General features: G+C 43.6%; 1 protein-coding gene across 6 annotated transcripts in view; it reads right to left on the reverse strand.

Moving 5' to 3' along the window:
• Positions 1-16,068, reverse strand: part of cux1a (cut-like homeobox 1a) — a 213,093-nt gene that overhangs the window by 25,723 nt on the left and 171,302 nt on the right. For 5 of the 6 annotated variants that reach the window (XM_021617952.2, XM_021617950.2, XM_021617951.2 and 2 more), the window contains 2 exons: positions 11,372-11,767; positions 10,332-10,491 (listed from right to left, as the gene is read on the reverse strand). In XM_021617952.2, the coding sequence (XP_021473627.2) occupies positions 10,332-10,491; positions 11,372-11,767 (556 nt within the window). The remainder of the gene's footprint in view (positions 1-10,331; positions 10,492-11,371; positions 11,768-16,068) is intronic. The other variant, XM_021617953.2, reaches the window with a different exon arrangement.

Consider the following 16,068-nt stretch of genomic DNA (forward strand, 5'->3'; position numbering starts at 1 on the left):
TTTTGTGCATATGGAATATTTCTGGGATATTTTATTTCAGCTCATGCAACATTTGATCAACACTTTACATGTTGCGTTTATATTTTTGTTCCATGTGTATCTGTGTATGTGGTGGTTGGACTTTCTCCTGTCCTGCTCTGTGGCGTGGGTAACGAGTAGAAGTAGAGATGTAGTCCTACATCTGAGAGGGTGTTCCAAAGTGCCTGGCTGCCAGCAGAGGAGGGCCAACTCATCAGTCTTCCCCAGCCGAGGCCAGGAGGAAGGCCAGCATGGAAGGAAGGGGGGCTGATGGAGTCCAAGGTCTCCCCATCACTACAGATCTGGCCATGGGAGGGTGTATGTGTTTGAGGGAAGGGAAAAGGAAAGGGGGATACCTAGTCAGTTGTACAACTGAATGCATTCAACTGAAATGAGTCTTCCGTATTTAACCCAATCCCTCTGAATCAGGAAGGGGAGAGAGCGTGTGTGGTGTACAAGGATGGAACAGAGAAGGGGGTTATGTGTGAGGGACAGTTGCGGGACATGACATGGTGTGTGTGTGTGAAGGACAGATGGGACATTGGAGGTGGAATGGTGTGTGTATGTTTGTAGGTCTGTGTGGGACAGGGGAGTGATTGGTGTTTGTGTAACGTGCGTTGTTTGAAGGAGACCAAGGCGCAGCGTAATTTGTGGTCATCAAATTTATTTAAATGAGAACCAGCAACAAAATAACAAAGTGAAACCAAAACGAACGTACCGTAGGCTACAAGAGCTGTACAAAAACACGATCCCACAACATAGGTGGGAAAAACGGCTACCTAAGTATGATTCCCAATCAGAGACAACGATAGACAGCTGCCTCTGATTGGGAACCACACTCGGCCAAACACAAAGAAATACAAAACATAGAATGCCCACCCCACATCACACCCTGACCTCACCAAATAGAGAAATAAAACGGCTCTCTAAGGTCAGGGCGTGACAGTTTGTGTGTTGAACAGTGTTGAAATACTCATACCTTCAACTTCGACAGATAAATAATGGCCGAACTGCAACTGACATGCAGCTCTTAAAAACCTTTGACCAAAAGAGTAAATACCCAACACAGAACTACCCTGCCCATTCTCAACACGGTATAACTACAGACAGTGTCTTCAGTTTTTTGCAAAAATTATTTCTGAAGTCTGGAAAAACAAGTCACTTGTTTTGAGTCCCTATGACATTAAGGAGTCAGAGGCTCCAGATGAAGCTCCTGCTCTCTCTCTCCCTCCACTATCCCTCCTTCCCTCTCTCTGCCAACCCTGTGTGTGCATGTGTGTGAGTGTGTTTGAGGCTTTGTGCATGAGTTGTGTATTTTTCTGTGTGTGTGTGTGTGTGGCTGGCTGCGGCCCTAAAGTGAGCAGCCGAGGGGAGCCGTCACTAGTGATCACCTCCATGCCGTGCTGGGGGAAACAGCTGAGGGGGAGTGTGTGTGTGTGTGTGCAGGGGGGAGGCAGTCAGCTTGCATCTCCTGCCCGGCTCGCTCACCCGACTGGTGACATTTTAACTGGCGGCATGGCGCGAGGGGGGCAGGGGAGGGAGGGGGGAGTTGGAGACGAAAAAAGGGTGGGGTTCTCCACATGAGAGGTTGTCCTGTGACATGGTTCCAGCAACCCACAGCCCAGCCATGTCACCGGCCCAGAGGGACATTGCACTGAGGAAAGGAAGGAGAAAATGAGGGAGGAAGAGAGGAGATGAAAGAGGGAGGAGGCAAAGTTTTCTGTTTTGCTTGACGCCAGAGGACAGAGAGACAGAGACAGAGAGTGCGCTGCATCTGGATGTACAGCTGCTTGCTGCTTTAACTCTGACAGCGGTGACGCTAAAAGGGTCTAAAACAGCTTTCACTGGCTTTTAGATAAATACTACTCCAAGACTGGCCCAGTTCAACTGGGTCAGGGCGTGACTTCAAGGCTTTTAGATAAATACTACTCCAAGACTGGCCCAGTTCAACTGGGTCAGGGCGTGACTTCAAGGCTTTTAGATAAATACTACTCCAAGACTGGCCCAGTTCAACTGGGTCAGGGCGTGACTTCAAGGCTTTTAGATAAATACTACTCCAAGACTGGCCCAGTTCAACTGGGTCATGGCGTGACTTCAAGGCTTTTAGATAAATACTACTCCAAGACTGGCCCAGTTCAACTGGGTCAGGGCGTGACTTCAAGGCTTTTAGATAAATACTACTCCAAGACTGGCCCAGTTCAACTGGGTCAGGGCGTGACTTCAAGGCTTTTAGATAAATACTACTCCAAGACTGGCCCAGTTCAACTGGGTCAGGGCGTGACTTCAAGGCTTTTAGATAAATACTACTCCAAGACTGGCCCAGTTCAACTGGGTCATGGCGTGACTTCAAGGCTTTTAGATAAATACTACTCCAAGACTGGCCCAGTTCAACTGGGTCATGGCGTGACTTCAAGGCTTTTAGATAAATACTACTCCAAGACTGGCCCAGTTCAACTGGGTCAGGGCGTGACTTCAAGGCTTTTAGATAAATACTACTCCAAGACTGGCCCAGTTCAACTGGGTCAGGGCGTGACTTCAAGGCTTTTAGATAAATACTACTCCAAGACTGGCGCAGTTCAACTGGGTCATGGCGTGACTTCAAGGCTTTTAGATAATTACTACTCCAAGACTGGCCCAGTTCAACTGGGTCAGGGCGTGACTTCAAGGCTTTTAGATAAATACTACTCCAAGACTGGCCCAGTTCAACTGGGTCATGGCGTGACTTCAAGGCTTTTAGATAAATACTACTACAAGACTGGCCCAGTTCAACTGGGTCAGGGGCGTGACTTCAAGGCTTTTAAATAAATACTACTCCAAGACTGGCCCAGTTCAACTGGGTCATGGCGTGACTTCAAGGCTTTTAGATAAATACTACTCCAAGACTGGCCCAGTTCAACTGGGTCAGGGCGTGACTTCAAGGCCTTTAGAAAAATACTACTCCAAGACTGGCCCAGTTCAACTGGGTCAGGGCGTGACTTCAAGGCTTTTAGATAAATACTACTCCAAGACTGGCCCAGTTCAACTGGGTCAGGGCGTGACTTCAAGGCTTTTTGTTCCAAAAATGCAGCGGCACCAATTTAAATACCAATGTATGTCTACACTAGATATAATTATACATTTGCATATGCAAATGTGGCATTCAATTTCACCCGAAACTAACACTCAACATTCTGATATACAGACGAAGCATTTGGGAAGAAAGCCTTGACGCTGAACATGCAGCATGTTAGTCATATGGCCCTTGGTTAATCTGTGTGTTAAAGCTGGCATCGGTATACTCCATATTTCCCATCCCATTGTATCCGTGTTCCTGACGGAGAGGGCATGTTAGCACTGAGGGGAAAGGATGAGCTGAGACAGAGGGAGCAGGGAACACTCTTCACATGCACACCGACATTCTGAGAGGCACATGGAGGGTGTGTACTCTGTATGTAGCTTCCACAGACATCCCTGGGGTTCATTACTTATAGCAGGGCTAACTGTTGTGTGTTCTAATGAGGGGCAGTGAGGATGTTATACTGTGCTGGCTGAAGAGCATACAGTGACACACATGAACATGTCTCCTACAATGAGGCACAAATTAACACAATGTGGCCTTGTGTTGGTTTTGAAAGCTTTTGATCACTTTTCACAGCTTTTAGAGGGGGCTTTTACATTATGTTCAGTCCATTCCATTTGCATTCCTGAGAAGACTTTTGGATTACGAAAACAAACACTGGCTGAAGCGGTCTCTCTTTCCATCACTTTTTCTTCCATCCATCTGGGCTGTCCTATTTCACAGGGCCGTGTGGTCTCCCCTCAGCCAGGGCACAGAAACACAGATTGGGACAATGTCATGTGAGCTTCTAAAGCCTGGTCCATTACACCGGCTATTCATATAATCCACCAAATGGACCTTTTTAAACACACTTTGGCCCCTGCTGCCGTGACTGCCTAAAAGTGTGCGTGTGTATTTGTGTGTGAGATAGAAAGATAGACAAAATATGCGTGTTCATGTGTGAGTGTGAGTAAGAATGTGAATGATGTGAGTGTATCTGTTGGTGAGAGTGTGTGTGACAGAATCACATTAGTGTATATGTGTGTGTGCATGTTTCAAGAAAGGCTCTCCCCTGTCTGTCTGCCCTGCTCCATATCTAACAAGTGTCCCATTAAACCCCATCCCAAGAACATCATGTACTTTTAAATTCTCTGGCCAGCCCTGGATTAAGCAGACAGGCAAGCTGACGTTTACATTTCTTTCTAAGCTACGGCCCATTTTAAAAGCCATTCATTTTCGATCCTCTTTCTCTCTCACTCACCCCGTGTTCCCGTTCTCCCTCTTCGGTTCGAAAGTCGTCTCTGTAATCTATACATTGCTGTGGCTAATTTACAGTGAAGATGATGGAGAAATGGCTGTCTTAATGTAATGTAATTCATCATGGCTCTGCTCCCCAACCAGGCCCTGCGCCTATTTAGCATACCATCGGCTGATTATTTGCATATTAATTATCCAAAGGAGTGTGTGTGTGTGTGTGTGTTTGTGTGTGTGTATATGTGTAAGAGTTGGGGGGTGATGTGGCCCAGCAAAGCAGAGGGGCTGTGTATGTGTAGGTGTGTGTGTGCACAAGTGTATGTATGTGTATGAGTGTGTCTGCGAGAGGGAGGGGGCTGTTTGGGAGGAGGAGAGTGTAGATGAGGGAGGGGAGGGGGGCTTTCTCATAGTAATTATCATATATCAGTGTTCTGACGCTGTAATTGATTACAACAGCTCCGGGAGGCCCCCGGGAGAGAGAGCGCCACAACCCCCCCACCTTATCTCCCACTGCCCCCCTGGCCTGTGTGTTATCGAGGATCCTCCTCTCGTCTAGAAGGTGTGACAGCTCTGTAAACAGGGCATGGCGCTCCCTCACATTAGATGCTCATTAAGAGGCGAGGCTGACTATCCTCTGGTGCCACTTCATCATCACAGCAAATGAGCTGGCACCAGGTTAGCTAGCACTGCCGAGGACCAGCTCTATAAAATATCAACCTTTACCAGATTCAGCATGTATAATGCTGAATGTGTGTACATGCTAGTGGTGCATAGTAGATTTATGAGTAACATCCATCCATGTTGTGCATCTATAGATGTATCAGTGTGAGGTATGGTTTCTGTATATTGGTGGTGGTGAGTATTGCATCTTTTTTAAGATGGGTGCAAATTAAGTCAGGTTTAGTCCGACGAGCATAAAGACCATTTGCCGTCGATTGTCAATGTGACTATGTGTTTTTCCACAGAACGTGACCAGACACACACACACAATACAAACACAAGGCTTGCTAAGTTCGTGACATGTCCGTGTTGCCTCTGCTCTCCGTCACGTGGAGTGGGTCACTGTGTGGCTCAGCAGAAAGCTGCCATGACGACTCCAGATCCACCCTGACACAATGGGTACTGCAGCATTCTGGGATAGTAGTCTCACTGTCTCTACTAGTTGTCTGGAAGATTGCCTGAGGTAACCGGCCAGACAAAACAGCAACAGTCGAGAAAATGTTCAACAGAGGCTTGGATATTGAATAGGAAGAGTTTTCAAATGCAGACATTTCGAATGAAGGAAAGGGGTTGACACAAATGAGTGAAATCTTCAAATACAACATCCTTTATGAGGGGAACGTTGCCCACTACACTGAATCCTGAATGTTTCATCAGCAAAAATATCAATTTCCCATCTTAACTAGAGGTCGACCAATTAATCTGAATGTTTTTTTTATACCTTCATTTAACTAGGCAAGTCAGTTAAGAACACATTCTTATTTTCAATGACGGCCTAGGAACAGTGGGTTAACTGCCTTGTTCAGGGGCAGAACGACAGATTTTTACCTTGTCAGCTCAGGGATTCAATCTTGCAACCTTACGGTTAACTAGTCCAACGCTCTAACCACCTGCCTCAAGAGGAGCCTGCCTGTTACGCGAAAGCGGTAAGAAGCCAAGGTAAGTTGCTAGCTAGCATTAAACTTATCTTATAAAAAACAATCAATCTATCAATCATAATCACTAGTTAACTACACATGGTTGATGATATTACTGGTTTATCTAGCGTGTCCTGCGTTGCATATAATCGATGCAGTGCGCATTTGCGAAAAAGGACTGTCGTTGCTCCAACGTGTCCCTAACCATAAACATCCATGCCTTTCTTAAAATCAATACACAGAAGTATATATTTTAAACCTGCATATTTAGCTAAAATAAATCCAGGTTAGCAAGCAATTATTAACCAGGTGAAATTGTGTCACTTCTCTTGCGTTCATTGCAAGCAGAGTCAGGGTATATGCAACAGTTTGGACCGCCTGGCTCATTGCGAACTAATTTGCCAGAATTTTACGTAATTATGACATAACATTGAAGGTTGTGCAATGTAACAGGAATATGTAGACTTATGGATGCCACCCGTTAGATAAAATACAGAACTGTTCCGTAATTTCACTGAAAGAATAAACGTTTTGTTTTCGAGATGATAGTTTCCGGATTCGACCATATTAATGACCTAAGGCTCGTATTTCTGTGTGTTATTATGTTATAATTAAGTCTATGATTTGATAGAGCAGTCTGACTGAGTGATGGTAGGTACCAGCAGGCTCGTAAGCATTCATTCAAACAGCACTTTCGTGCGTTTTGCCAGCAGCTCTTCCCTGTGCTTCAAGCATTGCGCTGTTTATGACTTCAAGCCTATCAACTCCCGAGATTAGGCTGGTGTAACCGATGTGAAATGGCTAGCTAGTTAGGGGGGTGATCGCTAATAGCGTTTCAAAACATCACCTGCTCTGAGACTTGGAGTGGTTGTTCCCCTTGCTCTGCATGGGCAATGCGAGGGTGGCTGTTGTCGATGTGTTCCTGGTTCGAGCCCAGGTAGGGACGGAAGCTATACTGTTACACTGGCAATGCTAAAGTGCCTAAAAGAACATCCAATAGTCAAGGTATATGAAATACAAATCGTATAGAGAGAAATAGTCCTATAATTCCTATAATAACTACAACCTACAACGTCTTACCTGGGAATATTAAAGACTCATGTTAAAAGGAACCACCAGCTTTCATATGTTCTCATGTTCTGAGCAAGGAACTTAAATGTTAGCTTTCTTACATCGCACATATTGTACTTTTACTTCTACAACACTTTGTTTTTGCATTATTTAAACCAAATTGAACATGTTTCATTATTTATTTGAGGCTAAATATATTTTATTTATGTATTATATTAAGTTAAAATAAGTGTTCATTCAGTATTGTTGTAATTGTCATTATTACAAATAAAACAATAAAATTGTCCGATTAATCGGTATCGGCTTTTTTGGTCCTCGAATAATCGGTATCGGCGTTGAAAAATCATAATCGCTCGACCTCTAATCTTAACCAACACTTACAACACATTTGCTTAATTGTCTCCTAACCCAGTTCTAAGGCCACTTAGAACCAAAATGTATTTGCATAAAAAAAAACTCATTATCTTCTTTAAAAACCCTGCCATTTTAATTGATCTTCCTCGGGCCAGGCACAAAAGAGGCCCCAAATTTGATTAGCCTGTATCTTAATTCACGACAACATCAACACGGTGGCAGGCAACAACAATGTCCTTGGGTCTTCCTGGATGTCTTTCTGCAGTCATCACCTCCCTAGCGCCTGGTCTTTAATTAGCTATCCATAATTAGCATCCCTGCAGTAGCTTCGGCTCCGACCAGTCGGGATGCACATGCTCAGATAGGGTAGATTGCGGGATGGCGTGGAGGTGTTAACCATAAACCCCCTTACCCTGGCGTGTACCTTATCACGCTTTGGCTAATGAGAAATGAGTGGAGGCCACAGGCCTTTGATTTCAATGGTGTTGCTAAGCACTTGTGCTAAGCTTAAATCTGTTGTTCTGCCCCTGAACAAGGCAGTTAACCCAATGTTCCTAGGCCGTCATTGAAAATAAGAAGTTGTTCTTAACTGACTTGCCTAGTTAAATAAAGGTAAAATAAAAAATAAATAATAAATAAACTAGCCCTTTCAATATTGTATCAAATGAGACCGTTTGTTGTATCTACCTGAAATTATTTATTGCGTTTCAAAAATATGTCGTGTTTTAGGCTTGTTTGAGACAGTGAGTAAGAGGCATCTTTCCTGAAAAATAGCCTTGGGATCAGCTATTACTGACCCAGTCCAAACCTTAAAGGTGCTACACTGAGAGCTTCTGATTTCCACTAGATAACACAGCCACAAAGTAAAAGCTTTCCCATTTTGACTACAGATGCCGCTCCGGTGGTAGAATAGTTTGATTACCACAGCCAACTACAAAACTGGCGGGTAAGCTACATTGTGAAACACTATCATTCCACTATTACTGCAGATATATTATGGAAATTGAAAAAAATAATATGTGTAGCATCTTTAACCATTGTGGACTAAATCAGATAACGGCTCCCGGGACAGTTGTTCGCGTAGCAATTGAGACTGGGAACAAGGACAGATTAAGAGTTAGAAAGGCAACAGAGTGTTCAGAGAGGATCTGGTATACTATGTGTGTGGTGTGTGTTCACAGTATATGTGTGTGTTTGTGTGTTCACAGTATATGTGTGTGCTTGTGTGTAACTTGTTGTCCTACCGTATCAGGACCTCAATGTCCTAAAAAACAACAACTGTAGTTTACTGTAGTTTATTTAGTAAATATTTTCTTAAAATCCGTTGGTTAAGGGCTTATAAGTAAGTATTCGGCGCATGTGACAAATAAAATTAGATTTTGATTTGAATTCACCCGAATGTCCTGATAAGGTAGGAAAACAATAACTTTTTTGAAAAGTCAGGACTTTTTTCATGTCCTGAATTTGTTCAAATGCTATTTTAAGCTTAAGGGTTAGGTTTAGGGTTTTGGGTTAAGGTTAACATTAGGGGTAAGGGTTAGAGAAAATAGGATTTTTAATGCTCCAACATTCTTACTCCCCAAAAAGTCCTGAAATTACATGAAAATAAAGCTGTGTGTGTGTGTGTGTGTGTGTGTACAGTGTGTGTGTGATGGTGGGGTCAGGAGGCAGACGCAGACGGAGGACTGTGGGAGAGACCTGACGGACAGGTTCACACACACCACTGGCTCAACTCTCGAGAAACGGAATAAAAACCTGGAAAATGTTTCATTTCAATACAAGGACTGTAGCCGGGGACAATTTAATCCCTGGGCAAGGACAGAGGCTCTACCTGTTCTCAATGGCCATCAATCAGATCACACACTGGGACATGGACACACACACACTTGTAGGTGGATGTATGTATGAGCGCATGAATGCAGACACACATGCATGGAAGCATATGCTCACTGTCAATGAAAACGACAATGCTCAGTCTATGTTCCTTTGTGGTCAAAACATCTATTCCTTTCTGAGAAGGATTTGATCAGCGATATTGTGTGTGTGAGGCTATAGTATCCAGTCCTCCATTACTAGATACCTGGTTGGCCCTGTAAGCAGCATGTTCTGTTTGTGTTTGTGGGTGTGTGTGTAAGTGCTGAGCGTTTAGTGATTTTTGAGGTCGTTTTGGGTAGATCATGAAAAAATAAACATGGTTTTCGATTTTGATATAAAAATGAAAACATTAATGCACTGCGCGGGTTGAATGCTGTAACACAGAAGAAAACAATTAATAAAAGTCCCGTGATGGTAGTGACTGCCCGTTACTGCTAATCAACTATCATTTATTCACATTACTTTAATAAAATATTTAAGACGTTGTGTATATTACATTTGTTTTATTTGATGACTTTATAATTTCATTCCAAGTCATCATCTCATCTCTATAGAGCTGCTGCCAATGCTGTCTGACAAAATCACAATTTTAATAGTTCTTTAAAGTAAATAAGGCATACTTTTATGACTGCTGAATACCAACTATCAATCACTTAGATCATGTATTTTTAGGTAGAGCCATCTCGAAGTAACTGCTCTCTTTCCCTCTTGATCATGCATTCTTCTGTCTCTTCTCTCCTTGTCTGCCCCACACAGACCGAAAAAGTAGGTACACGCTAAACTATGTAGAATATTGGCCTGTTAAACTACAAATCCATACTACATCACACAGTTAGGGCTTGATCTGATTTATCTCAATAGAAACTGCGCATTGAGGTCACAGAAAAAAACGTAACAAAATTTAATTAAAATAATTGAACCAACATCGGTCAATTAGTTGTTTAAAAAACATTTAGGTTATTTTTTGGTTATTCGCTCAGCAATAGTGTGTATTTGTTTCTGTGTGTGTGTACTTGTACATTGTGGCTGGTAATGAAGGTGCAGTACTTTCTATCCGTGTGTGTGCGTCTGGTGTGTGTGTTTACCTTGTGGCTGGCCCTGTAAGGGCAAGACGTTCTGGCCCAGCTCTCCATTGAGCCACAGCTGCATACGGATAAAGGGCTCCCGGCCCTTCTGGGTCAGCTTACTCCAGGGCTTGGGCCTGGACAGCATGTCGCTAACACTACCCTGAGACAGGCCCAGCACCTGTAACACGTACACACGTATTGACAAACAGACATGCACACACACGCACAGAACACAGACACATCAGCCAATAAATAATTAAATATACCTGAGCTCAATCACAGTAAAATAACATTCCAATGTATAATTACGCTGCACAGAATGCATGCCAGCATGAAGCCTGATATTAGCTACTGTAAGCAAACAAAAACAATAGTCCATACTGTACAGTATGGACAAGTACAAGACAGACAAGTACAAACACACATGCAAATACACAGAGATCATGCAGTTTTTCCTTCAAACCCCTGAGATCTGTACAGTACATCACTACACCGTCTGCTTTAGTTTGTACCAAAGAGGGTGTGTAACAGTTTTTGTTGGTGGAATCCTGGTTGGTGGCCCAATGCTACATCACTGTGTGATGCCATTAACTAGCTGACTGCTAAGAGAGAAAGGTTTACATGTGTCTAAATGGATGTGACAACTGCTGGCCAGTGTAGGATCGGGGGCCCTCTGTACTGTACTGAAGCTTAGAGGACCACATATATTGTGTGATGTTAATAGTGACCGCTTCACACAAATCTTTTTACATGTGTATGAATGGATTCATTCAGGAAACACACTCCAACGGAGGGGCTGAGTTAGCATAGTACACACAGTTTTGAACTGTGCTGACCGAGGGTGGAGGGCAGTTGGGTGACTCAGCGTAGATTACTGGAAGGGAGAGAGGGAAGGGGAGCAGTATTACAGGGGGGATGTGAGTTGACACTACACTGGCGCAGGATGGGTATATCAGGCAGTATAAGGACACGGGTATGGGACGGTACGGCGTAGGGTGGTATGGGACGATAGGGCATAGGGTGGTATGGGATGGTAGTGCGTAAGGTGTCTTGCACACCTTCTCTCCAAAGATGCGCTGGCAGATGCCGTTCTTGGCCAGCTTGTCCTTGACCTGCTGGGTGAGCTCGGCCGTGTCCACCTCCTGGTACATGTAGACCTCGTACTGCTCAGGCGTGAGCGGCACCACCACCGGCTTGACTGGTTTGGCTGCGGGGGTCAACAGGGAACCCAGGGGCCCCAGGCTCAAGGACAGGGGCAGGGGAGAGGGGCTGCTCTGGGGGGTGTCAGCGCGGCTGGGCCCCTGGGTGTTGGTGCCTCCGCCGGGCTCGGAGCCGGCCTGGGAGTATGGGGACTCGGCCCGGGGCCAGTCCTTCCAGCAGTCCGGGGAGGAGATGGAGACGGAGGAGGAGAAGGGGGCCAGCGCCGAGGACGAGCCGGCTAGCCGGGGAGGCTTCTGGCGGAGACACAGAAAGGCACAGTCAGTTGGGGTGGTGGGGGAGTGGGGATGGGGCCTGCCACTAAAGGCTAACGGCTAATTGCAAACGGCACAGTCACTGTGGAGGGAGGGCGCTAACCACTAACGCTAACGTCAAGCTATCGGCCAGCTATGAATACATAGGTGGTTCCTCTTCCCCTATAAAGGATTAGGACACACCCACTGTCATTGGATGGATCCAGAGTGGGTATGTGGAGCAAAGAAACTTAGCTCCCATAAGTTGCTGGGTTAGGCATTGTCCTGCCTTTGAAAGTTGATAGTTTGCCATATCTGATGGAGACACCTAGCAGATTGTCTCTGCCGCGTTGCTAAACCGGTTTGCGGTGTCGACACAAACCTCACACACATGCACACGGAGCATTTCGTCCCGAGTGGAGCAGCTGCATGTTACAGATGAGCAAAGACAATGGCCCTCTGTTTTGTGTGGTCTATTACAACACGGTCTTCCAATATCACCTTCCAAATACATCCAAATTACAGTTGCACAAGGGCTGTGAACAGAAGCTGATTTGAGTGATGGCCACCAACAAAAACTACAATAGTAAGTAACAAATCTCAGCAGTTTGAGAAGTAGCTAACAACAGACAAACAGCATATACTGTAGATGTTCCATCAGAGGGTATTAGCCATGAGTTTAGAAATGTGTGATATAGTGATATGACCAATGTTTGCTCTAAGCTGCGTGCACGTGCAGATATATCAGCCCACAGAGAGAAGCATGAGATTGAACTTCACTCAACTTTCTAGAGTAGTGTTCACCAACCGGTCAATTGCGATCGACAGGTCGATCTCCAAGGCATTCCTAGTCGATCATCAAACATTTATTTAAAAATAATTGTTGTGTTTCTATTATTTTTTAAAATTTGTCTCGGGCTGTTGGCGGTAGGTGCACACGGTTCAGCTGCCCTGTGCGCCGGGTAGGCGAACTGTTGCCATTTTGAACCATTTCGTGTGTCTGAAGGTACAAGGAGGAGAAGGGGTACAAACTCTGCCTTCCAGGCTGGCCCAGAGAGCAAATCAAGTGCACTATAGGCCTACCGCTGGCCAATCGAATGGCTCAGATGACCGTCTCTGCAGTAACATAGCAGGCATAAAAGAAAGCTACAGCAAAGTTGATACTGTGAGATTTCAAAACCATGACTAGAGAGAATGTCAATGAATACAGCAAAGAGCTGCTGTTTTTATGTTTAAATTCTTACTCAGCATTGTCAACACTTTGTGTTCAACACTTTTATAAGCCATACAATTTGCGTTTTTCCTATTTCCACTCAGTGCTACAACAAGCACTGCAGCAGTAATGAATGACTAGCAAAGTGTATCTATAGGCTTGCGTTGTTATTATTATTAGCAGCTTAGGTCTTTTTTAATATTGAGGAATATTGAACTTTCTCTGTTCATAGAAGTAACAACACGAATTTGTGCATGAAACAGAAATAATGTGGTGCAACACAAGTTTCGCCATCATCTGGAAGACTGTGTCCCTTTACGGTCAGTGTCAGTGGAGGAAAGGGAGAGCGGAGAGATGTTGAGAGGCGGACCCTCAGTCTGCTGCTCTCTCCCTATGCTGAGACTGACCATCAGTCCAATTAAATAAAATAAAAATCGAATTATTTAAACGTATGCTCACTCAGCTGTGCATCACAAGTAATACAATAATGGATCTATTACAGGTGTGATCATTTTGCCTACCTCAATTTTTTTAAATACAATTTTTTTTAAATGGCCGAAGCAAAGCCAATATGCATTGATAATATATTGGGCCTATAGCTTACTGCACAAACATAACTGCTACAGTACTGTTTTTAATTGGTTAATGTTGCATAGGCTTACGTTTTTCAAGTCATGTAAAAAACAATCTGAGCGGTAGATCTCGGCTTGCATTTTGAATCAATCTGATCTTGACTCAGAAACGGTTGGTGACCACTGTTCTAGAATTTTCCCTGTTAACACCATCAACGTTTCCCTTTACCGTGGAAATTGTGATCGAATCAACGCAATATTAGCCACTTTCAATGAAACATGCCAAAATAAAATTAACTATGCAAGAGATGTTATTGTAGGCAGAACACATCGGCGTAGGATTCTATTGCATTGACACGCACTACTCAGCCTGTACTCTACACAAACCAGTGCGGCATAAACAATCAGAGCTGCAGTAGGCCTATATGCAAATAGACCTTTGCCATTTACTTTGAACTGGACTGTGTTTACAGCATGAACGGTTGTGAGTAGATGCGCTTGTTAGGAGGTCAAAGCATGTAGCCACATGTGAACATTTTGTTCAAATCCTTTGCTAGTTAGTGAATTATTAGCCCAGTTATAGATCATTTGTAGTCAGCAATAGGGGAGTGATTGCTTCCTACAAGAGTACAAGATTTTTACATTTCAAGACATCTTTGAAAAGCGAGTCAGGTAAAGAGCTTTTTTTTGTCTTAAAGTTTGTTGTATTTTGAGATAGTTTATTCAAACCTAAGTAGCCAATAGGCAGAGGGTAGCATAAACAATCTGATTCTCTGTAATAATGGTATGGCAATAATAGTGCATTTTGTTTTATAAAGTGGTTTCTTGCATCAAACAACAACAACATTTTCAGTCACCTTGTCTGAATGACAAGTGGATAAACAGGTTTATGTGGAGCCCTGCATATTTTTTTTCAAAAGTATCATGGACTGTAGGCCTACATTGAACACCACACATTGGCAGCAACTGTAGGCTGAATGATAGAACAGCTATTTCCATGTTAAAATATTATGGGATGAATTTTCTCCATTGTTTTTGATGGTAGGCCTACAGTACATTATGGTCAAATAGCCACAGTACCCTACATGGCCACTGTTAAAACTAAGTTAAAGCGGGTACAGCCTCAGTGTTCACAGTAAATGCGTGCTGGAAGTTACACAGAATTAGAGGGAACATTGGATATGACACATTCTCAGAACATTTTGAACATTGTGGCTGTGGCCAGTAACTGTCATGCAAATAACTGCCGGTCCGTTAATGAACAAAAACACATTTAGCATCTCCGGCCTTCCACGCATAGCCTACAAGCCACTCAAATCAAATCAAATCAAATTTTATTGGTCACATACACATGGTTAGCAGATGTTAATGCGAGTGTAGTGAAATGCTTGTGCTTCTAGTTCCGACCATGCAGTAATATCTAACAAGTAATCTAACCATTTCACAACAACAAAGGAATGAATAACAATATGTACATTTAAATATATGGATGAGCGATGGCCGTTCGCCATCTTGCCTATGCGGACCTTTGGAACGTCTACATTGAAAAAAGTATAATAAATCAATTTAATATAGCCTACACCGTCACAATAAATCCATTATTTATTTTAGACAGGTCTAAAGAAACATTATGATATGAAGAAAATTAAGCCTATTTCAGGAGAACAGAATGGCATATTCTGAGTCATCCTTATGTTAGGCCCTGATCTGTCTATGCCATATGGCTGTGGGCTACACTTGTTCATTTTGCAGACAATATTTGCTTAGAACTCTGTGGCATTATATTATGCTAAGAAGAATATAATTGAACATACAGTGGCTGAATAAAATAGAAAGGATATGATTGAGGGAGTGCGGCACATGCGGTTATTCTGTGTTGAGTGGTTAACAAAGTGATCATTTGAAACAGGTCCTCCTATATCCTATTTTGCGACAAATGTATGTTTCTTGCACAGGCTGCACACAATTCATCAGTCTCTCACTCACAATTTGACAAGCACTTGATAATACTCTCACTCAGACTATTTTCAATGTAATGTGGTCTTTACATATAGCCTACTAATATATGTGTGGAAATATTTGAGGATTTACTATAGAATGGCCCCCCAAAAAATATGTCATCCGTAGCCTGCACTCGAATAGCGAATGGGCAAAGCACTTACTGCGGTTATGTTTTTAATATGCCAGGTAAGCTACACCAGTTGTAAAGCGGATTAATGTCCTTAATAATTAAAACAATTGCAATAAATATAGTTGCACCAGAAAGATGGGATCATCTTTTAAATAGTGGCAGGTCAAAACTCTGTTTTCACAAGCCATTTTGCAATGACTGGTCTTATAAGAACATGCGTTTCACTTGGCTCTGTGGGCTATGTGCTCTCCAACCCTGTTCCAGGGGTCCTAGGCCTACAGGCTGTGGGCTCTCCAACCCTGTTCCAGGGGTCCTAGGCCTACAGGCTATGGGCTCTCCAACCCTGTTCCAGGGGTCCTAGGCCTACAGACTATGGGCTCTCCAAACC

This window comes from Oncorhynchus mykiss, chromosome 10, assembly GCF_013265735.2.
Source record: "Oncorhynchus mykiss isolate Arlee chromosome 10, USDA_OmykA_1.1, whole genome shotgun sequence".
Lineage (NCBI taxonomy): Eukaryota > Metazoa > Chordata > Actinopteri > Salmoniformes > Salmonidae > Oncorhynchus > Oncorhynchus mykiss.